This window comes from Miscanthus floridulus, chromosome 18 (genome assembly GCF_019320115.1).
Source record: "Miscanthus floridulus cultivar M001 chromosome 18, ASM1932011v1, whole genome shotgun sequence".
NCBI lineage: Eukaryota > Viridiplantae > Streptophyta > Magnoliopsida > Poales > Poaceae > Miscanthus > Miscanthus floridulus.
Genome location: NC_089597.1, coordinates 116,848,971 through 116,873,452, shown reverse-complemented (window position 1 = coordinate 116,873,452; position 24,482 = coordinate 116,848,971). Strand labels below are relative to the sequence as shown.

Below are 24,482 nucleotides of genomic sequence, written 5' to 3'. Positions count from 1 at the left end.
GGCGGGGGCGGGCGCGGAGTCCGGCTGCGGGCGGCGGCTGCAGGAGAGCAAGCCGTGGGAGGCGCTGGAGGAGGCGTCCGAGGATGGGTCCCTCGCCAAGTCCCGTGACGAAGACGCTCCTCGATGGAGAGGACAGTGCGGAGGGGGGGTCGGTGCGACTGTCGCGGTTGCTGGCACGGCTCACGCGCAGCGGGACTTCATGCGCGCGACGGCAATGATCGCAGAGCGGGCGTTCCAGTAGCCAGACGCGCTCCCGGTGCTGTGGAGGAGGCGCTCGCCAAGTTCCTCGCCATGTCCGAGTACTGTCTCGTCTTCACGGTCAGTCGCGGCTCGGCATTCCGGCTGTTCGCTGATTGCTACCCCTTCGGCACCAAAAACCGGCTGCTCACCATGTTCGACCATGAGTCCCAGTCCGTGAATTGGATGACGCGGGCCGTGCGTGACAAGGGAGCCAAGGCATCCGCCTAGTTTAAGTGGCCCACTCTCAAGATCTGAACCACCGAGCTCCAGAAGCTGATCTCCACCAAGAAGCGGCGGTGCAAGAACTCCGCCACTGGTCTCTTCGTGTTCCCTGTGCAGTCGAGGGTGACGGGCAAACTACTCCTAGTGGCCGTCTGGTTGAGCAGCGCCGGCTCCGAGGCGAGGAGCGCGTCAACGAGGTCCAGCCTGGTGCCCTTGGCGGTCATGTGGTCTGGCCCTTCTTGTCCGTGCACAGCGCGATGCTGGTCTTCGCTTCCAGCAGTGCACGCACCACCTCCACGTGCCCGTTCCGCACACCCTAGGCCAACACAGCTTACAGAGGAGCAGCGGGATCGAGGAGATCATCATCCTGTCCACCTCCAAGAGCAACGGCGACTAGTTCCTGGCCCTCCTCTGCACCTCCACCTGGTCGGCCAGGAATGCCAAGGAGCTCGCCAAGGCGCATAGCCCCTCGCCGGCGGCCGAGCCGGCTGCCAAGATCGAGACGAGCGACGTGTCAGAACTGCTCGCCGGCCTGGAGAAAGAGACCTGCACAGTGGAGCAAGCGTGGGAACGGTGGCAGAGCAGTCGCGACGAAGGCGAGGCTCCACGGTCCGCGTCGGCTCGGTGTGTTCCTAAGCACGGCGGGCGCTGGGGTCTATTTTTTTATGAGAAATGTGAGGGGTTAAATGAAAAATATATGACTTGCTAGCAAGTCACATCAGAAAAAAAAATATCCACATGGCTGATATGGGCCTGCGGTGCACCACTTAACAAGTTTAGGGACACATAAATGTATTTTTCAAGTTCATGGACCTACGTGACACATGCCTATAAATTCGAGGGCCGCTGGTGCATTTAACTCATTACTAAAATACCCTCTATAATATATTTCTCAATTAATTATAGAAAAAGATCGATCTAATTGTAAAAGATGCTAAGTTACTTTCCTAATCATCGTAAAAGATCGATCTAATTGTCCAGTCGTCTTCCAGTTCGACATTGGATCCTATTCGATAAAACTAAAATAGACATGTCCTATTCCTACCCAACCTAAGAGACTGACATTGACCCAACTCTCAGTCACTCAGGCTAGCAAAGGGAGATGAGTGGGTGCGTTATTCGGTGAAGAAGAAAAATTAAAACTCAAAGACCGAGTCTGAGTCTGAGTCGGTCATTAATTTTTTTTAGATGACTTTGTTCCATTAGTTGACTTGACTTGGCGACGACTTGGTTTATAGAAGTCCAGATCTATAACTCCTTGAGGCTCTCCACCCAAACAACCAGAGCAAACTGGCAAGCCTCTGAATCCATGCATCCTTTGTTACCTTTCCTTCTGCACTTCAGCAGCAACCACAGTTTGCTGCGCGTGTTGTGCCTTGTGCGAGCTCAGATAGCTCAGCTCGCTCCATGGAGCCCTTCTGCTTCAGTTTGCAGGTCAGTCATCGTCATACCTACATATCTGCCCTCCACTGCAAGAACTTTTCTAGAAAGAAATGCATATTGTTACTTACTGTTCTTTTATATTCTTACTCCCTCTGTATCCTAGATAAGCAGCTGTATGTTAATTGTGTCATCACTTATCACTACTGTCCCCCCCTACATAGACATCGCACCAAGCACTGGAAGATTTGGAGCTGTTCCAAATAAGGTATGTGTTGGTCTTTTTCACGGCTTTGTAGCTTCTATAGGATGTTGATTTATCCGGGATTACCATAGAGGCGTATACCATCTCAGTAAAAGACATGAATTCAGCTTCCTGGATCAACTGAGATGCCCAGCCCGCAGGTTCTGAAAACTCTTCAAACTCTGACCATGGATGTTATTTAGCTATTTAGGCTGAAAACATCATAATTATTCATGTCACTTGTTTTTAAAAAAAATATTTAATGCCAAAAGTTGTGCTTTGAGCACTAAGCTGTTCAAAACGACAAGCACTTGATAAAGGTGAGTTCTCCCTCCACTTTTGGAAACTTGTGAAACTCCGACCATGAATAATTCAGATATATGGATACATGCTGAAAGCCTGATACCATGATAATCAGCTTCTGTATTTTTCTCAAGAATTATGCATTCATAATACTACAATCGTGCTAGGCTTACTATATAATATTCTTCGTCGCAGAACAACGAATCTAATGGTGTGAAAAGTTGTGTTCTGAAGGTGAGCTGTCCAAAGCGATTAGCATTCAAAATTTTGTCTTCTCCCATAATTTAAGTAAACGTTTCATTGTGGAATCTAATGGTGAAAAATCGAGTTTTGAAGACCGAGCTTACAAGACTATCAAGCACTCAAAAATTTTGATTTCACAATTCACCCAAAATTCCAAATTTCTTAGCATTTCAATGGATTTAGTATAGAAGACAAAAAAAAGGGGGCCCAATTATCGTCGGACCAGGAATTCGTGCGAAAGCCCATCCTACTAAAAGCTATAAGGCCTTTCCAGACTCAGCATCAGCCCTCAGGCTTAGTTGGGCCAGTCCAGGACGCAGGCCGGGCTCTTTTATCGAATACTCACGCTAGGCTGGGAGAGCCAGATTTGGCCCAGTGAATAATTGGGCCCGTATATATCTCTTTATTTTTCAGCTCTGTTTGTGAAAAAGTTGACTTGGTCACAGAAGGGGGGCAAACTCGAAGTTTGCTGACGGATCTAAGGGACTGTTTGATTGGCCTCTAGGCAATCTTGTCTGCATGAGCTGCAACTCTAGACGCTCGATTTCGGTCGGCAGCAGATTGCCTAGGAGGTTAGCAAAGCAAACAAGCCCTAAAACCAGCCGGCCATGCTCGAAGCACGCTGCTGCCGAAGATGGCGGCATCAAAGCTAGCAGCTCTCGAGCTAGCTAGGTCGTCTGACGTCTGGTGCAGTCGCAGTTCATCTATACAGTCTGCGTCAGTATCTCCCTACTCCTTGCCAGGCAGCAGCATCTGCCCCGCAGACGCCTATCGAGATCTTTGGCCACGCAGTGCAATCACCGACACCGTAGCGATCAAAGCCCAGAGGTATGGAATGCGTGGCTAACGACTTTGCTTACTTTGGATTGTGCTATGCGTTGTGACTTGCTTACTGTATGTATCACTGCGCTCAAACTGACCAACTGAAGAAAGCATAATAACCTCGCGGTCGATGTCGATCATGACCGAGCGGGCAGTGCTTAGCTAGCTCGATCGATCTCTGGTGAATGGTGATCCACGCAGAGAAGAAAGAGGCGTCATAGGTGAGGCAGAAACTAACAAGCGGCCGCTTGCCGGCCTTATGGCTTCGTCTCGAAGTATTGGAGTGGAAACTGTGGAAGGGGAGAGGAGGTGGACAAGCAGCTAGGGTAATTCTACGGAAATTTCCGTCTTTCCGCGAGGAAACTGGTTGAATCTCACTTAACGCGCAGTTCGCAAGCTCTTTGCAAGAGCGAAGATGCTTTGGTTGCGTGCCAAACTGCCAGTATAATCTTCAGACAAAAAAAGAATAAACTTGAAGATAAACAAGTTGGCAGTAATAAAAACCAAAAACCACTAAAAAGGACGGAAAGTTTTGTATGACCATCAGTTCAAGAAAAGGATTGAGCTCAGCTATATTACATTTTACATCCATGGCGCGTATAGGCGCGGTGCCGCGGTGCTGCGGTGAACCGAAAGAAGAAGAGGAGAGGCGCGCGAGTAGACAGGCTAGCGCGTGAACCCCGGCCGGCGCAGCCGCCGGGTTCCGGCCTCGTGGAGAACTTCTGTACTTAGCTGATAGCTCAACCTGAAATCAGCTGATCTGCGCCTGCGCGCGCGTCAGTCCATCATCCAGGAGTACAACATGATCAGCCCGATGATCCACAGCGCAAAGGCCACGAAGAACCACGCGGCCGAATCGGGCGGTGCAGCGACAGCCTCGGCGAAGACAAGGTAGACGGCGGCCGCGATCATTACCGCGAGAGCTACGGCCACGCGACGGAGGCGCCGCGGCCAGATGATCTGCTTCGTCTGCCCACCACGCCGGTGCCCGCCGCCGCCGTTAGTCTCCTCGTGACCTGGCGGCGGCGGCGGGGCGGGAGGACCGCGCCCCGGACGCGGTCTGGCACCGTTCTCGCCTTCCATCTCCGCCGATATCTTCCTCTCCCTTCTTCTTCTCCTCTTTGTCTCCTTGTCTTACTCTTGAGGGGACTGGTGCGCGTGCCTGCGTGGTGTAAGCCTTGAACTCCAGTCACCGGCTCACCACAGCGACGAGACTCTTTCTTTTCTATACTACATATATATACATACAGTTATATATCATGCCAGAAAAAAAAACATAGATCACGACACGGATTGCGGGATTGAAGGTTCCTGGAAACCACACGGAAGCAGCAGTAAGCTACTTCTTGGAAGCTTCATAAAGCTTTCTACTTGATCCACATTTCTGCGTATAAAACGGGGCCTCAGTGAACATCGAAGCAACAGTAGTCGGCGAGCGGGGGGGCTTGCGTGGTACGATGGACTAGTCATCTTTTTTTTTTAGGAAACTGGACTAGTCATCTATCCAATTGTAATTTAGAATCGTATATATACTGTTTTATAAAAAAATAATTATAATTTGAAATTCATTCGATCGTTCGGAGACGGAGTAACATGTTTTTAATTGTAGTATTATTGTAAAACATCGTGTTGGATACTACCGTTTATGATGTCGTTCTCTATCTTCAACGATTTTCAACTGTTAAGTGTGGACATGACATTATTCAGTTTTGATTGAAGACCACCAATGCAACTGGGAGAACTAGACTTGAGTATGCAATTTCTGAAATCAGGACATCGAGTCGGAATTCAAAACATTTTACTCCAAAACTAAAAAATATAGTACATATGGGCAACAGAATTAAGAAATGCGAAAAGTCACTTTCAGTACATGTGGTTTTGCAGGGCCCGCAGGACCCTTTTCACATCAATGGCCAGCCTGTTCGGTTGGCTGGTTCGTATCGTTGCTGGTTCATGAAGAAGTACTGCTGGCTGGTTTGTGTGAGAGAAAAATACTATTCCGGCTAGAAATTTACGATCGTTTACGACAAGCCACAGCCAAACGAACAGACTGGCTAGCCTTGCTTGTATCAAACCAGGGAAAGAGCATAGCAACTGCTCAATCCCGTTTAACCATGAAGATATTAATTGATTGATTAATCAACCCGCAGAATTTAGGTCAAAACGTTAGTACTATCCAGAATTTTGCCTCAAGCAACATGATTTCACTCCAAATTACGCTGTCCGTTGGGAACTCGCGGTATGTATTTTACTGAATCTACCGTCAGCTGTTTTCGCCCTGCAAATTCCTTCCTTCAATTTCGTGATGATGGCGTAAGGCAGCTGGCGTTGCCAATGACGCGTCACCGCGGGCACGTAACGACCGTACGTCAGACCGTGCGCATGCACCGTGTCTACAAGACCGGGGGCATGTCGCATGTAGCGGTTCGGCTCATGTACTGTGTGGGTTCTGTCGGCGGATCCATGTCTCCACTTCTCACAAGGCGACAAATAGTGTACTGTACCAATCAGTCAATATAACTATCGGTTCCTGCCGGCGCCGTGCACGTAAATTACCTGTGAGTCGCAAGTTGCGGCTGCCGGCCGTGACCATGAACGGCGGACCATGCATCTCTCCCCAAACCCTCCATCTCTCTCAACCACAAGCTGTGACCGGACTAGGCTCGTTAGCAGTGCTGATTATATCATCTTCCTATCAAATTAAATATCCAGAAGTATGCACACATCTTCGTAAAAAATAGTGTAAACGAATATACACCAACATAATAGTATCTCCTACAATTAAAAAGAACAAAACGTGAACACTTTTTGGTGCGACATTTATTTTGGGCCTGTCTCTCTGCCAATGACGTGCGACCGTGACTCTTCTTCTTTCGAAGCATCGGCAGGTGGGACCGAATCGTCCGTCTCGTCGCGCCCACTCCTCCTCGTGCACTACCGGAGACCGGCTCTTTGCCGAGTGCCAAGTGGTTTGCTGAGTGTTGTTTTTCGGGCACTCGGCAAAGACGCCTTTGCCGAGTGTTTTTTTTACACTCGGCAAAGAAGCTCTTTGCCAAGTGTTTTTTTTACACTCGGCAAAGAAAATTTCAAAGCATGTTTTGAAGCAGTAAATTAATTCAAATGAAAAAGTTTTCAACTACAAAGTTGTATAACTCATCAAGATGTATAATGTTTGTTTTGGTCTTTTCTTCATATGACAAAGTGAAAATAAATTTGTTCACAAATCTAACATATCTCTCTTGTAGTTTATGAAACTACAAGAGAGATATATAAGATTTGTGAACAATGTTAGAACGACCATGTCGGATGAACAGATGACTAAACAACCAAAATAAACTTTGTATATCTCGAAAAGTTATGAAACTTTGTAATTGGCAACTTTTTGATTTGAAATCATCTTGTCATGCAAAACTGTGTTTGAATTTCAAAAATTTAAAATTCAAACTTTTCAAACGACCTCGGATGGAAAAACAACCAAAATAAACTCTGTAGATCTCGAAAAGTTATGAAACATTGTAGTTGGCAACTTTTTGATTTGAAATCATCTTGTCATGCAAAACTGTGTTTGAATTTCAAAATTTTAAAATTCAAACTTTTCAAACGACCTCGGATGGAAAAACAACCAAAATAAACTCTGTAGATCTCAAAAAGTTATGAAACATTGTAGTTGGCAACTTTTTGATTTGAAATCATCTTGTCATGCAAAACTGCGTTTGAATTTCAAAATTTTAAAATTCAAATTTTGTAAACGACCTCGGATGGAAAAACTTCCTAAACTAAAAGTGTAGACCTCGAAAAGTTATGAAACTTTGTAGTTTACAACTTTTTTATTTGAATTCGTTTAGGGCCTCAAACAAGCAATTTACACTCGGTTTAGTATAATATGTTAGGAACTAAAACGGAATCCAGACACAAGTGATAGTGTGGTGTAGTGGTAGAGGAGGTTCGCGCGCAGGGGGAGGTCGCGGGTTCGAATCCCGTTGGCCACGGTGCTGCAAAATTTACCCGAAAAATGTTTGAGATGGGCGGGCGCTGGCCGGTGGGGGCCTTAAAAAAATTCCATTTCCCCCCCCCCCCCCATTTTTTCCCATTTTTTTCGGGGTTTTTCGGTTCCAACTGGCACTCGGCAAAGGCTTTGCCGAGTACCCGACAAAAAACACTCGGCAAAGACACCTTTGCCGACCCATTTTTTGCCGAGTGTCCTTTGCCGAGTGCAAATTGGGCTTTGCCGAGTGTCCCTGGCACTCGGCAAAGCCACTGAGTCCGGTAGTGGTGCGACGCCCTCACGAGACCGCTGCCTCCTCCTCGCGATGCCGCCGCCTCGTGCGAGGCCGGTGGGGGCCTTAAAAAAATTCCATTTCCCCCCCCCCCCATTTTTTCCCATTTTTTTCGGGGTTTTTCGGTTCCAACTGGCACTCGGCAAAGGCTTTGCCGAGTACCCGACAAAAAACACTCGGCAAAGACACCTTTGCCGACCCATTTTTTGCCGAGTGTCCTTTGCCGAGTGCAAATTGGGCTTTGCCGAGTGTCCCTGGCACTCGGCAAAGCCACTGAGTCCGGTAGTGGTGCGACGCCCTCACGAGACCGCTGCCTCCTCCTCGCGATGCCGCCGCCTCGTGCGACACCCTCGCCAGACCTCGAGACACCATGGCCTCCTCCTTGCGACCTTGGCTCCGTCCTCCTCAATCCCGATCCATCGATCGGTCTGATGCCACCGGATGCTAGAGTTGCGCCGCCGACCCGACGCCACCGCCTCCATGATCGCCCGCCACTGCCCCGATGCAACGCAGCAGGATCGCCAGGTGTGCCAATCCCTTCTCATCCCTTCCTGCTGTGCGAAAGTGCGAAACCGAGCACCGAACCCTAATCCTTCGACGTCGCCGGATGAGGCCACCTCCAGGATAGCCTGCCGGCGTGTTCCTGCTGTGCGAAAGTGTGAAACCGAGCACCAAATCCTAACTTAAGCTAATTGACTATTTTTATTCCGCACTGGTCTAATTGCATGTGTCTACATGTATTATGCCTGCTAACTTCGATCCCTTCCAAAGATTATCGTGCGTACATGTGCACACCCGTGTCCTTTACTGGATCTGCGCCTACAGTCTTCGATTCCTTCCAAAGCTTATCATGCGTACACGTTCACACCCATGTCCTTTACTAGATCTGTGTCTACAGATCTGTGCGCTTTGCACTGAATGTTCCTAGCCCTTCTGCTCTTCATCCTCCCCATCTTGGCGGCATTTGGATAGATAGTGCAAATGGGATCAAGATATGTGGTTTTCTGGCTTGGGTGTAACTACTGATGTTGAAATTTAGATGGACATTCTCATATACATTTTTTTCTCAACATGGATTCAATGTGTACATGTTCCTATATCTTTAGCCTCAGTTTAGGCGCACGAAGCTACGGAGCCTAATGATTTTTTTAACTTCAACTTCACTTTAGACTCATGAAGCTATGGAACATGATGATCTTTTAATTTGCCGCTAACAGTTTACGCTCATGTAGCGATGGAGCATAACGTCTGACTAGGTATGGAACATCATCCTAAATCAATCTTGACTATTACGAAATATTTTATTAGAAGTAATTTATTCATGTGTGTTATGTATCGAACTTGAATAGGAGCAACATGATTTGGTAAAGGTAGACCAATTAATTGACGTATTATGTATCAAGTCTATTTGCATATCTGTTAGCTCTCGCACAAATATCCTCTGTGCGGGTATCTTGACCTTTTCTTTGTCTTGCAGCACAAAATATGTCGATATGATTCATCTGGTGAACAAGTTAGTAACACCAAGTTATTCGTCTGCTACATTGCCCATCATACCTGGCAAACTGACATTGAGAACCTATTCAGTAAATATGGGAGGTGAGTAAATTAGTTTTGAATTTTTTTTAATGCAACAAATTAATTCTGAACTTACAACTTAGCCTTTTGTATTCCTGTTGGCAGTGGCTCCTAAATGAATTTGGGCTGGTTGGTTAAACTTCTTTTCTGATTATTTTTTTGGTTACAAGTGTTCCCCACTAACTGTAATTGGTTGTGTAAATGTTCGCTAAAAGTGAGCCATGTTACTAGAAATATGGATCTACTGCAAACTATTAAGGCATTTAGTATAACCAATAGTATAAATTCCTATTGACACGCTCTATTTAGCTCACTAACAAAAAAAAAGATGTTTCTTGTAGCTACATTAGTGCTCCATAATTTGATCACTTCTGGCCTTCCACACACGTTCTCACATATTTTTTCTCATATGGATTATAATGTTGGGTTCTTGGCTGTTTCACTCGGAATGGATGTTTTGGTGCATATCATGAAAGGTACACAAATTATCCTTCTGGCCTACTTATCATATTTTTTGACTCATGCAACAATGTGGAGTAAACCAAAATATCTCAGACCCTGAATGTTTTCATGACCTCGCTTCTAGAGCTGACCTCAAGCCATTCTGAGTAATTACAACATGCATATTTATTAACGAAAAAATTGGATTTTGGCATCCGTTATGTTTCTTTTTTGGCGCAGATATTGCACATTTGTAAATCCCGCTAGACAAATAGTTTGGCAGGGTTTTCTTTTGTTAATGGCATGGGATTAATAGTTTTTATTATAATTGCAGGGAAAGTGCATTCAGTCGTCATTGGTCATTGTCACTGATGTTAGCAGTTAGCACTGTCTCTGTGGTTTTCTTATTTGAGTTAGCTTGTTTATTCATCATGCACGGGAATTGTTTTACTATGCCATCACACGGTAATATTTAATTTTTTGAGAAAAAATGATGGTGATACGATTGTATGCTCATTCTGCATTGTGGCTTTGCCACCGTAATATTAGATTTTGTTGAGCTGGATTTACAGCCTAGCATCTGGACCATCCTGGGCCGAGAGTGGCTCGTGCGGAAGGGGAGAGCTTGTTTTAGATTTAAATTAGTAGTTTCAGAGTCACTGGTTTCAGATTTCAGAATAGCAATAGCAATATATTTGATGGCCGATTACACATGTGATGTGGTAAATCAGTAGTTTCAGAGTAATTATAGCCGATTTGCATTTGCATCACTGTCGATAAGGCAGGCAGCCATGGCGTAGGTGCAACTGACCATGGCCTAGGAGCAGCTTGGTGCACATGCACACAGTTGGCCTAATTATGCCCCGTCACTGGTGTCTAGGGGCCAGCCCACCTCACTTGAACAGATACAAAGTTCAGGAACCTCTTTCACTTGCAGCCTATGCTTGATCAGAAGGTACTATATATAGCAAGAGATATTATCGAGATATTTGGTTTCTAGCTGTTTTGCGTTTGTCTTGAGATGCATCCAATTTGACTGTTGATCAGGGTGATGTGCAGTACTACATCGTGTGGTTTGTGTCGACTTTACTGAAGACTTGCATATCTGTGCCGCCTAACACAAATTACCTGCAAAAAATTGAAAAACAGGCAGAGAAATTTGTCATGGCTCCCACTAAATTTTGGGTACCTTACTGTTTACACCAGAATTTGGAAGAAGGGTTACAAGAATTCGAAAGCTCCCAAGATCATGTCATCAAGGAGTCGATTGCATAAAGGTCGGTATCAGCTGATTCGAATACGGTACTGGAATCGGCTCTCTTCAGATAGCGCCAACAGATAACTATGATAGCTATAATCGGCGCCAGGAAAAACATGTTGGACTCTATAAAAAGGAAAAAGATTAAGGTCCGAGTTATCTTAAATTAAGAATGTTTTCTCTTAGGCCAAAAATTATAATGAGTCGTGCTTAAGTAAGATTCGTGTTTAGGCCCCGGGTATAAATATTGGACCCTGGTTATTGTAAAGACACACAATCAATCAAATACAAGTTACTTATTTTTTTTTGGCTCCAGCCACCCCTTAGGAGTAGGAGTAGAGTAGATCTCGGCGAGTTCCTCAGCAAGCAGGGCTGCATCGGTCCGGCCGACCTCCAACTTGTCTGTAAGTACCATCATGGCTTATACTTCTGTTCATACGGTTGCATCGATCTGGTCGACCTCCACTGCGACTCTGGTATAAGCTAGTTATCGATTCTTGTCTAGTTCAAGTACGACTGCATTAATCTGGTCGACCTCCACTGCTCGAACTAGATTAAGGTCAAGTTATTGGCTCTATCTAAGGGTGACATCTTTCTGATAAATTCATTAAGTTACCGATATTGCTTATTGCTTTCATTATTTATTTAATTACAACAATATCACTTTGCTCGATTGGGATTGATCTAGATCGGCCATATATCCTGTTTAACCCATCGTTGATTAATTTAAACTGATCTAATCCACACCTTAAACGATGAGTTATATTTTATCGACTGTTTTATATCAATCCTGATCGTGCATAGCGTGCGGTTAAGGCATGCTTGGTCTTGAATAGATCTATCAGCTAACGAAAACCGTTCCATGGCCCGTTATCACGGCCTATGTGATTCTGCCTCATATCCCACTGTTAGCACCATGGAGCGAGGATCGTTATTTGATAGATCTATTCCTGATAGGGCATGACCTTAATTGTGCGCTATGCCTGAATCGACTGTTTTAGCCGATATCGAGTGTTTTCACATATGCAGTTCATGTCATGAGACCGTTGAAATAAGGGTAGGTTGAAAGATATGTTAGCCCTATGATCTTAATTGTATTACAACCTGCATGATTCTGCCTCATGCCCTACTGATATTAGTAATAAGTTAGGGTCATCGAATTTATCGCTGTTTCTTCGGCCTACATGATTCCGCCTCATGCCCCACTGGTCATAGCGATAGACGAGATCTAATATGTTCATTTGATTTATCTCTATTAAATGGTTAAATGATGATGGGCTGAATTTTTATATAAAAAGGGATTCGGTTACTTACTGTCATTGGCTTAGCATAAACTGATTAGTGTTGACATCCTACTGCCATTGATTAATATTTGTCTAAATAACGATATTCATCCTGAATGATAACCGATTTTTCTTTCATAATTCCATGAGTTTTAACTAATTTATTCTTATAAGTATGCTGGAATCGGCTATTTAGTCGATCTCCTTCCACATCGGCTCTCAGAGCCGCATATTCGGGACTGTCTGGCAACACCAGCATGTTCTGCCTTAAATTACTGATTAGCTTTCTCTCCTTGTCAATTGCAGGGTCAAATTAACTAGCACGTCTCAGGTGAAGTGCGCAGGATCGATAATCCCTACGTTGAAGCCAGGTGGATCTCCAGCTCCATCGAGCAGACCCTTCTAGCTTGCTCATGTGCCTCGGCACAAGACGAATTTTTGTGCCGACACACGTTCTGGCACGCTTGATGGGACACCACAATCGTCATGGCGGCTCACAACAACAATGACATCCTTATAGTACCTTATGAAGACATACCTGATGGAGATAAAGATGTCATCAGCAAAGCTATAGAAGAATTTCAGAACAAGTGTTTGTTGTCCTACACCAAAACACGTGACAATATAATTGTTCAAAAATATCCACTACCAAGAGTTCTGTTGCATGGGCAGACAGATGCAGATGAGACTGAAGACAGACATTTATTCATGGAAGCTATAAACAAATCTGTTCATAATACCATATTGAACTATAATGAAATTTTTTTTGAACACATTCCACAACACCATAAAGGAGGTGTTTTACGGGTTTCTAGTTGATCAGGTTAGGCCGGCTTATTACAAGATTCCACATCTGTTGACTTAGGGAACCAATCAAGCCAGTACCAGCTATCAAGAAGCAATGCCAGCTAGTATTGATGATGTCCATGCAGTTCAGAATTCGTCTGAGCAAGCTCAAGGTGCTACTACAAATCATATACAATATAATCCTGGATCGTCAGTGCAGCATGTGCAACAGCCGGCGGGGCAAGGTCAGAACTAGATGATTAATTTTGGCACATCAGGCCACATACCAACGTCGGCTCAAAAAATAGCACCATCAATTCAAAGGATCCGTAGAGATATAGATCCTAATGTCTATAACCAGAGACTTCAAGCAACAAACCAGCAAAGGACCCAACAGATAGAGATTCCACAAGGGTATCATTATGACACAGATTATAATACCCTTCACATGATTTCGAATCCAGGGTATCAAGACACACGAGGTTTCAATCCATAGATGGGTTAGCAGGTGCAGAGAAATCTAAATTCAAATGCTGATGAGTTGTTGCTGAGAGTGACCGAGATGATAAAGAATCAGTTCGGTCTGAAGCCAAAAGGATTGGCCTTCTCGTACAAACGCCCATATCCAGAATGTTATAATTTGGTTGCTCTTCCTACAAATTACAGGCTCCTAGAGTTTGCTAAGTTTACTGGCCAAGACAACACAAGCACAATAGAACATGTCAGTCGGTATCTTACACAATTGGGCGAGGCATCCGTTGAAGAGGCCCATCGAGTTCATTTCTTCTCCCTGTCACTATCAGGGCCAACCTTCACTTGGTTTTCATCACTGCCAGTCAACTCTATTGCCAATTGGGCTAACCTGGAGAAGAAATTTCATACATATTTCTATACTAGGACTAGAGAAAAGAAGATTACCGATTTGACAACTATAAGGCAGAAAACTAACGAAACGGGCACTGAGTTTCTTCAGATGTTCTGAGAGACTAGAAATTTGTGCTTCTCATTAAACTTGGCTGATGATCAGCTAGCTGCTTTGGCCGTTCAAGGGATGCTGCCAACATGAAAAGAAAAGTTGCTGGGACAAAAATTTGACAACTTGGGTCAATTGGCTCAATGAGTGGCAGCGCTCAATAGCTAGTTCCAGAATATACGCAGAGATACCCGATTCTAGAAAAGTACCGCAATGGCCGAAGCTTATTATTCATATTCAGTCGATGACAGCTATGAAGATGAAGAAGAAGAGGTTGCCGTGGCTTGATGGAATTGGGGCAAAAATACAGTAATGGTGCCAAATCCTTGGGGAAGAGGAGTCGAGAAGAGCTATGACTTTAACGTCACAAAATCAGACAAGCTCTTCGATTTCTTGCTTGAGAATGGACATATCAAGTTGCCCGATAATCATGTTATGTTGCCCCCTGGTCAGTTGAAGAATAAGAAGTTCTGCAAGTTTCATAATGCTACATCTCACTCTACTAATGAATGCAGAGTTTTCCGGCAGCATATACAGAGGCCTATTCAGCAAGGAAGGCTCAAGTTCGATACACCTCGAAAAATAAAAGTTGATGATAATCCTTTCCCAGGAGATCAAAACATGGTCGATGCTAGGCTGCTTAAAGGAAAGACTAAGGTTCTAACATCAACCAAATCAAGAGAAGCTAGAACAGTCGATCTCGAGTTACAAATATCGGCTGAGGAATATAGAGAAATTAAAAGACGTCGCGATAAGCAAAAGAGCCGATATGAGTAGGGAGAAACGTCAAAAGATGGGGCGATAAAGCCTCGGGTTACATCTCGAATTCTATTAGATAAATGGCAGCAGCAGAAGGAAAAGGATTATCAGCGTTGGTTAGAAGAGCAAGAATACCAGCGTCAATAGGAAAAAGAGAGGTATGAAAGAAAGCAAGCTGAATCATATTAGAATTGTTCTTTCTTCAGACATTGCTGGAACAAAGGTTTAAAGTTGCCTACCAGGAATAACTATCCAGAGTGCAGCGAACAATATTGGGAGTTTAGGCAATCTTAAGCCAACCGCCGGTCTATCTATGCTCAAGATGCATATCATCATAATAACATGGACTGGCGCCAAAAAATGAAAGTGTTCATGATTGGCTTGGAAAATGAGTTGTTGATCAAAATTAGGTTGATTATGAAAAAGAAAGTAATGAAGAAGAATATATTTGGTAGAAAGGCCAATGGTGTCTAGAAGGTTTGACAAGAAGCCAGAAGAGAAGGGTGCAACACCTAAGGAATAGAGAGTTGGAACAGGCTCAGGCATCCGGTAAACCTCAAGTATGGCGTGCTAAGCAAACAACCAATAAAAGGCAACCATCGGCTAATATTCAAATGACTTTCCTATTGCCATCAGAGTTTAGAGCTTCAGCAGATCAAGAAGTTTACTTAGATTTTGATGAATCAGAGTATGAGGAGATAGTTGCCAAGTTGACAATTATACAGCAGGCTATATTTGATAAACTAGTCAACCATCGGCACTTAAAGGCTTTATATATAAAAGGTTTTGTTGATGGGAAGCCGATGAACAAGATGTTGGTGGATCGAGGTGCTTCTGTTAATTTTATGCCTTACACCACTTTTCGTAAACTTGGCAAGGGACCAGGAGATCTGATTGAGACCAACATGATGCTTAAAGGATTTTGGGGGTAATGCATCTAAGACCCGAGGGGCAATGAACGTTGAACTAACAATCGGGAGTAAGACTCTGCTCACCATGTTTTTCGTCATCGATGGAAAAGGGTCATACAGTTTACTCCTTGGTCGTGACTGGATTCATGCAAACTGTTGTGTGCCATCAACCATGCATTAGTGTTTGATTCAATGGCACAGAGATGATGTCGAGGTGATTCACGCTGATGAGTCCGTAAGTGTCGCAACAGCCGATCCAGTCTTTTGAGAACTAGGAAACTTTGAATGCTTTTCTAGCAAGATATGGGAATGAGGCTTCATTAGAGTCAATAATGAAAGCCAACAGCCGATCCAACCAGTCGGCTTTTAAAATTTGTCTTAATGGATAATCCAATAGATGGCACAGATGACAAACTAGGACATGGCTTCACGTCGGCCGATGAATTAGAAGAGATAGATATTGGTTCTGGAGATAGACCTATGCCGACGTATGTAAGTGCCGAGTTGGATCCTGAGTATAAGCGAGAGTTAGTTGATTTATTAAATGAATTTAAAGACTGTTTTGCTTGGGAACACTATGAGATGTCTGGTCTAGACCGATCAATTATTGAACATCGGTTGCCAATCAAACCTGAATATCGGCCGTTTAAACAAGCTCCAAGGAGATTCAACCCGAACATGCTTGATGATATCAAAAAGGAGACTAAAAGGTTACTGGAAGCAAAGTTTATCCGACTATGCCGGTATGTAGAGTGGATATTGAATGTTGTCCCTGTGTATAAGAACAATGGAAAATTAAGAGTTTGCATCGATTTCAGAGATCTAAACAAAGCCCCACCCATGGATGGTTATCCGATGCTGATAGCTGATATGTTGGTAGATGCAGCAGCTGGGCACAAGGTTATTAGCTTCATGGACGACAATGTAGGATATAACCATGTTTTCATGGCTGAGGAAGACATAGCAAAGACCACTTTCAGGTGCCCTAGCGCAATCGGTTTATTCGAGTGGGTTGTGATGACCTTTGGTCTGAAGAATGCCGGTGCAACTTATCAAAGGGCAATGAATTATATTTTTCATAAGTTGATCGATGGGATTGTTGAAATCTACATTGGTGATGTGATGATAAAATCCAAGGGGTATAAGGAACATCTAGCTAATTTGCGGGAGACTCTGGAATGCATAAGAAAACATGGTCTGAAGATGAATCCTAATAAGTGTGCCTTTGGAGTATCAGCTTGACAATTCTTAGGTTTCATGGTCCACAAGAGAGGAATCAAAGTTGGTCAAAAAAGCATAAAAGCAATCGATGAGGCAGTTCCCCCGACTACTAAAACAAAGTTACAATCTTTGCTTGGCAAGATTAATTTTATCGAAAGATTCATTTCAAATTTGTTGGAAAGAGTTTGCATTTTCTCCCTTGTTGAAGTTGAAAAATGATCAAGAATTTAAGTGGGGTGACATACAATAAAAGGCATTTAAGAAGATAAGAGAATATATGAAATATCCACCTGTGCTGATCCCTCCTCAGCAAGGTAAGCCTTTTAAGTTGTACATATCGGCTGATGACAAAACAATTGGATCAGCCTTGATGCAAGAGTTTGAAGGAAAAGAGCGAGTTGTTTTCTATCTGAGTAGAAGACTCTTGGATCCGAGGCAAGATATTCTTCCACCAAAAAGTTATGCTTGTGCTTATATTTCTCTTGCACTAAGTTGCGGCACTACTTATTATCGGCCGAATGTACGGTTGTTTCCAAGGCTGATGTGATTAAGCACATATTATCAATGCCAATACTGAATGGGTGAGTGGGAAAGTGGATTCTCGCGTTATCGGAATTTGACTTGAAGTACGAATCGGCTAAAGCAGTCAAAGGGCAAGTAATGGTCAATTTTGTCACCCAGCATCATAAGCCAGGCATTGATTATGTGGAGCCGGTGCCTTGGACATTATTCTTTGATGGATCATCATACAAACAAGGTGGTGGCATCAGTATCGTAATTATTTCACCTCGGGGGGCAAGTTTTGAGTTTGCTCTTCTAACTGAACCAATGATTACCAACAACCAAGCGAAATATGAGGCTATTCTTAAAGGACTTCAGCTTCTTCATGAAGTAAAGGCCAAAGCAATTGAAATATTTGGAGATTCATAGTTAGTTATTAATCAGTTAATCGGCCTATATGAATGCAAAAAAGATACTTTGAAAGGATACTATGATGAATGCCAAAGGTTGCTCAAGGAATTTCTTCATGTCTCTTTTCAACATATTCTGAGAGCACATAATCAAGGGGCTAATCGTTTAGCTCAAAGTCTTGAGTAGTGAAACCTCGAATGATGATTGGAGAGTTGAGATATCCGATTACCTTAGGAATCCATCATAGAAGGTTGCCAGAAAGCTAAGATATAAATCAACTAAGTATGTTTTACTGGATGATCAGCTGTATTACAAAACAGTCGATGGGGTATTGCTCAAATGCCTAAATCAAGAGGAAGCTAAGGTGTTGATGGGCGAGGTGCATGAAGGGATATGTGGAGCTCATCAATCGGCTTATAAGATAAAATGGATTATTCGCAGAACTGGATACTTTTGGCCAATGATATTAGAAGACTGTTTTGAATATTACAAGGGGTGCCAGGACTATCAATGTTTTGGTAATGTCCACAAATCGCCTGCATCAGCCATGAATCCAATAATCAAACCATGGTCGTTTAGAGGTTGGGGAATTGATTTAATTGGTCAGATTTTTCCACCCTCAAGCAAAGGACATAAGTTTATATTGGTAGCGACATATTACTTCACTAAGTGGGTTGAGGCAATTCCTTTGAAGACGGTAACCTCAAAGAACCTGGTTGATTTTGTCAAGGAGCATATTGTGTATCATTTTGGGATTCCTCAAACTATCACTACCGATCAAGGGATGATGTTTACATCAGAAGAGTTTGGAGATTTTGCTACTAGTATGGGAATCAAGCTAAATTCTTCTCCTTACTATGCTCAGGCTAATGGCCAGGCAGAGGTGTCCAATCAGATTATGATTAAGCTGATCAAGAAAAAGATTGAGGAGCAGCCAAGGAAGTGACATTCAACGCTTAATGAGGCACTACGGGCATATAGAATGGCCTATAATGAATTGATCAAAACGTCACCCTATGAACTTGTGTATGGCCATAATGCAGTCCTTTCTTGGGAAGTTCAGGCTGGATCGAGGCGTGTTGGGTTGCAAAATGATTTGTCAGCCAAAGTCTACAAGAATCTTATGATAGACGACTTAGAGGACTTAAGTTACCATCAACTCCGTGCTCTTGAGAATATCGAAGCCAATAAACTGAGGGTTGCAAAATATTACAATAAAAGGTCAAGAGCAAGCAATTTTCTGAAGGAGACTTGGTCTGGAAAGTGAAATTGCTGATTGGGTCAAATGACAGCAAATACGGCAAATGGTCACCTAATTGGGAAGGACCTTACCGGATCAAGCGTTGTGCGCCTGATAATACTTATATTTTGGAAACACTAAGAGGAGAGGAAGAATTTGGCAGAACAATCAATGGAAAATATCTAAAGAAATATTACCCTAGTGTTTGGATTAATACGTGACAACCGATTTGTTCGGTCATCGGCTCTAATAGACAATACCAAAAAGGTATCTCCTCTAGTGCAAAAATAAACCCAAAGGGGTAGAAGCCGGTATGATGTGTATCGCCTATAGGAGCAAAGCAAACACGGACAGAGTGATGCATATAATATGAAGTACGAAGCAAAGGAAAATCACTCAAGACGGAGAAATTGTTTGCTAAATATCACCTATTACAAACTACGGGCCAGAAAACACTTCGGATACTATATCATTGTCCTAAGAAGTAAGGGCTACAGAGTTGGCGACGCCGAAGAAATCCTTGACCAGGTGTTCACAGTCCCCAGGGTGTGTCGCGGCTGGAAAACTGTGGGGAAGAAGCCAAAGCTCATGGCCAGAACAGGCTTGCGCAACAGCCAACGCCATGGCAGCACCATGACGAATGCCATGCAAAGTGACCTCCCTGACATTGTTTGGGATGTCATGTAGGCGAACCACCGGGACAACGCCTCTGACGTTGACGAATCCCGCCGCGTACTCCGCAGCCGATCAGAGGCTTTCTAGCTGAGCTGACAAATCTAAAAAGATTTAAAAAGGAGATGATTAGGATCTTGAAGATAAAATTGAGAAGAGACAAAAGTTATGATAGATATATCACCCATGATCTTGGCCTCGGCCTTGGCCAGCCTATCCTCCACTGAATCGGCCTCAGGAGGCGATCGACATCGGACCATGGCTAGAGCTGATTCTGTGAGGGAGCGATAGTCGGTGAAATTCTGGCCATGCCGTTCGATGGAGGCAAGCAGGTCGTCATTGTTGACCTGCCTCCTCGAATAACAGGGGAGCTGGTGGTGAGCTGTTGACGAAGAAAACCCCGAAGGCTGAACGGAGTTGGCCCTATGCCCCGAGGCAATGAGAGGATCACGAGTTGCACCCTCCTGGTGACGAAGGCACTGGCGTGATGACGCACCTCCATTGAGGGCCTCCTTAGTAGACCTCTTGCTGTTCTCCATGATCTCACACCTATGGGAAAGCAGAAATCGCACTAAAGACACAAAGGATTGAGACAAAGCGGGTTGTTTTTCGATCCACAGCCGTGGCCCGTATATATAGTACGATAAGGTGAGAAGATAGATTTCACCGGGGTTATGGAATTAAAGTCAGATACAGAAACAGATCAACACTCCGGAAATTCAAGGGACGGATAACAAAGAGATAACAGATCCGGACTTATTGCTTCCCGTAATCACAAAATATCGTGGGATGGATACGAAAGGTTTACATTGACCAGCGATCAACCCACCAAGGCTTCCTTGGATTGAAGGGAGTCCGGATCCCTGCAAGGCTGAAGGTCATCATAAACCGAGTCACATCGGCCCATTGAAAAAATTATGACAGGAGAAGGGGAAAGGCAGCCTGCTTAATAGATGCCTAGCTAATTTCTCGGTGACTGAAAAACTGTGGGAAAGAAGTTTGTGGCTTTCCTGATGGGCATTTGATGGAGCGAACAAGGGGAAGGTGTCCACACATTTTAGCTCTTACAAACACTAGAATAGCTCTGTGAGCATGGAGAGAAGACTCAGGTGATATCACAAGAATTCTTCTAACCGCAATAGCTGATCCTCTTGCTCGACAAGGCGCTAAGATGAGCGACACAATCACCCTTTGTATAAGAATTCTTCTAACCACTCAAGATCCTCATTGCAAGGAATTAGACCATGGAGGGTCCGGTGGAGTCAGAGGCACTTGAGGAAGCAGATAGAAGAGAAACATAGCTAAATTGCTCTCGCTAGAGTCGAATAGATGTTTTATAGTCGGCCTAGAAAGATGGATCCAAGCGCCCGTGAAGCAATGATGCTCTCATAAAAGTTTTGAAGCATGGGCTCATAAGCTGACATAGACAGTGACAAACAATAGACCCTAGATCAAGATTCTCTACCCGTGACCGCAGGACCTATCGGGGGTACAAACATGATAATTTTGGAATAAAATTACTTTTATCCTAAAATTGGGGGCATGTGTTTACACCAGAATTTGAAAGAAGGGTTGCAAGAACTCGAAATCTCCCAAGATCATGTCATCAAGGAGTCGATTGCATAAAGGTCGGTATCAGCTGATTCGAACACGGCACTGGAATCAGCTCTCTTCAGATAGCGCCAGTAGATAACTATGATAGCTACAATCGGTGCTAGGAAAAACATGTTGGACTCTAAAAAAAGAAAAAAGATTAGGGTCCAAGTTATCTTAAATTAGGAATGTTTTCTCTTAGGCCAAAAATTATAATGAGTCATGCTTAAGTTGGATCCGTGTTTAGGCCCTAGGTATAAATATTGGACCCTGGCTATTGTAAAGACACACAATCAATCAAATACAAGTTACTTATTTTTTTCGTCTTCGGCCACCCCTTAGGAGTAGGAGTAAAGTAGATCTCGACAAGTTCCTCAGCAAGCAGGGTTGCATCAATCCGGCTGACCTCCGGCTTATCTGTAAGTACAGTCATGGCTTATATTTCCGTTCGTACGGCTGCATCGATCCGGTCAACCTCCACTGCGACTCTGGTATAAGCTAGTTATCGATTCTTGTCAGTTCAAGTACAGCTGCATCGATCCAGTCGACCTCTACTGTTCAAACTAGATTAAGGTCAAGTTATCGACTCTATCTAAGGGTGACATCCTTCGGATAGATTCATTAAGTTATTGATACTGCTTATTGCTTTCATTATTTATTTAATTACAGCAATATCACTTTGCCCGATTAAGATTGATCTAGATCGGCCTTATATCCTATTTAACCCATCGTTTATTAATTTAAACTGATCTAATCCGCACCTTAAACGATGAGTTATGTTTTATCGGTTGTTTTATGTCAATCCTGATCGTGCATAGCGTGCGGTTAAGGCATGCCTGGTCTTGAATAAATCTATCGGCTAACGAAATCGTTCCATGGCCCATTATCACGGCCTGTGTGATTCTGCCTCACACCCCCACTATTAACACCGTGGAGCGGGGACCGCTATTTGGTAGATCTGTTCCTGATAGGGCATGACCTTAATTGTGCGCTATGTCTGAATCGACTGTTTTAGTCATTATCGAGTGTTTTCACATATGCAGTTCACGTCACGAGGTCATTGAAGTAAGGGTAGGTTGAAAGATATGTTAGCCCCATGATCTTATTATTGTATTACGGCTTGCATGATTCTGCCTCATACCCCACTAATATTAATAATAAGTTAGGATCATCGAATTTATTGTTGTTTCTACGGCCTGCATGATTCTGCCTTATGCCCCACTGGTCATAGCGATAGAGGAGATCTAATATGTTCATTTGATTTATATTTATTAAATGGTTAAATGATGATGGGCTGAATTTTTATATAAAAAAGGGATTCGGTTACTTGCAGTCATTGGCTTAGCATAAACTGATTAGTGTTGACATCCTACTGCCATTGATTAATATTTGTCTAAATAACGATAATCATCCTGAATGATAATCGATTTTTCTTCTATAATTCCATGAGCTTTAACTGATTTATTCTTATAAGTATGCTGGAATCGGCTATTTAGTCGATCTCCTTCTACATCGGCTCTCAGAGCCGTATATTAGCAACACCGACATGTTCCACCTTAAATTATTGATTATCTTTCTCTCCTTGTCAATTGCAGGGTCAAATTGACTGGCACATCTCGGGAGGAGTGCGCAGGATCGATAATCCCTGCGTTGAAGCCAGACGGATCTCCAGCTCTATCGAGCAGACCTTTCCGGCTTGCTCGTGTGCCTCGGCACGAGACAAATTTTCGTGCCAACACTTACTTTCCAAATAAATTTCCTTGCAAGAAATCTTAGTTGTCTTATGCACTATCCTGAGCTGTTCATTTAGAACATTAAGAAAACTGCAGAGAATATTGACAAGGCTGCAAACGAGCTTCCCCATGCTAATTTGTTCAGACTAAACAAATACACATTTTGTTTTAAAAATTAAGTATGGCTGGGCACTTCCAACAAAAACTTATAGAACAGGGACCTGACAAGTAGCTCTTTTGTTTATTTGGATCAAATAGTGACAGGCAAAATTGATTTATTCTTTTGCGGCCAAGAAAAAATAGCAATTGCATAAGTTTTTTTTTTTTTTTGTAACCTGACAAAGCTGATCCATAGTTTGCAATGATGTGCTTTCACAACACTTTTGGACCTAATATTATCAATGTAATATGAGACACCAGGAACTTTATATTTATCAAAGCTAACTCTCTTGGTTGTACTTTGTTTCTTTTTATTTCAGATTGGTTTTATTAACTTAGAGAATGAAGACTTCGCCAAGGATACTCTAGATACCACACAGGCTAACCTACAGCTACAGGTACCTTTTAAAAAAACAAAAAAAAAGAAGGCAGTACAATTTGACACCGGAGTGCAGAGTTTATAAAAGACTTGAGAGAAAAAAACGGAGTGCCACTCAACTTAGAAAGGAGAAGAAGAAAGAAAACAAAGGAGGCAGCAACAGCTACAGGGAGAGGAAGCTAATTACAAGAAGTCAAACCAGAGCTGGATCAAGGTCTTAAAAACTTCCTTTAATCTAAGGGACTGAGAACCTAAAGGTAGCCTTATTTGTCCATTACATGAACACTCTTTTGTAATTTTAAGATCATAGCTTTAAGAGTGACTGATGCCTTGACTACAGGATGCCTTGCACAATGAAAATCATGATAGAATAGGGTGTCGCTGTGATTTTCTCAGTGGCATTTTAAGTAAAATTTACTTTGCTTTTGTCTTCTTGTAGTTAATTATTGGTTTCCTACGTGTCCTTAGTTGCATCGCTTGTAGTTTTTTAGTCAGCCATGATGTCTTCTTTTGAATTGACAATGATCTCCATGAATAAGAACCTGTACACTCCCTCCTTTTGTTTTTAGTTTTCCCTACTAAGAAATAACGTAATAGTTGTTTGGTTCCTTATGGTTTATATTTTTCAAGGTAATGCCTAAATGAATTTTAAGGGGATATCTTTTATCATATTTTGTTACTCGGCACTGCTTGTTTATGGTGATAGGTTCCATTAATTTTCAGTCCTCGATATAATTTGGCTTTACTAACGTTCTATCTGAACAACTGATTGTACATGAGAAGGTAATTGCTGCAGGTCAATGTTGTAAAGGACCAGTGACAACAAGTTGGAGATCCAAGCACTTGCGAAAAG

At 43.3% G+C, this 24,482-nt stretch overlaps 1 protein-coding gene across 7 annotated transcripts; it reads left to right on the top strand.

The window, feature by feature from the left end:
- The first annotated feature begins 1,570 nt into the window (after positions 1–1,570).
- Positions 1,571–12,930, top strand: LOC136522934 (uncharacterized). 7 transcript variants are annotated; one of them, XR_010776013.1, is made up of 5 exons: positions 1,571–1,896; positions 2,009–2,110; positions 8,901–8,987; positions 9,209–11,412; positions 12,598–12,930. XR_010776013.1 is itself a non-coding variant. In XM_066516728.1 (5 exons), the coding sequence occupies exons 1-4, from the start codon at positions 1,870–1,872 to the stop codon at positions 11,040–11,042; spliced, it is 279 nt and encodes a 92-aa protein (XP_066372825.1). In that variant the 5' UTR covers positions 1,571–1,869; the 3' UTR covers positions 11,043–11,412; positions 12,598–12,930. The 7 variants fall into 7 exon arrangements, 5 of the variants coding, with proteins under 5 accessions (XP_066372825.1, XP_066372824.1, XP_066372827.1 ...); XM_066516728.1 differs by lacking the exon at positions 8,901–8,987 and having other exon boundaries at positions 2,067–2,110; positions 9,209–9,330; positions 10,957–11,412; XM_066516727.1 differs by lacking the exon at positions 8,901–8,987 and having other exon boundaries at positions 9,209–9,330; positions 10,957–11,412.
- Positions 12,931–24,482: the final 11,552 nt, after the last annotated feature.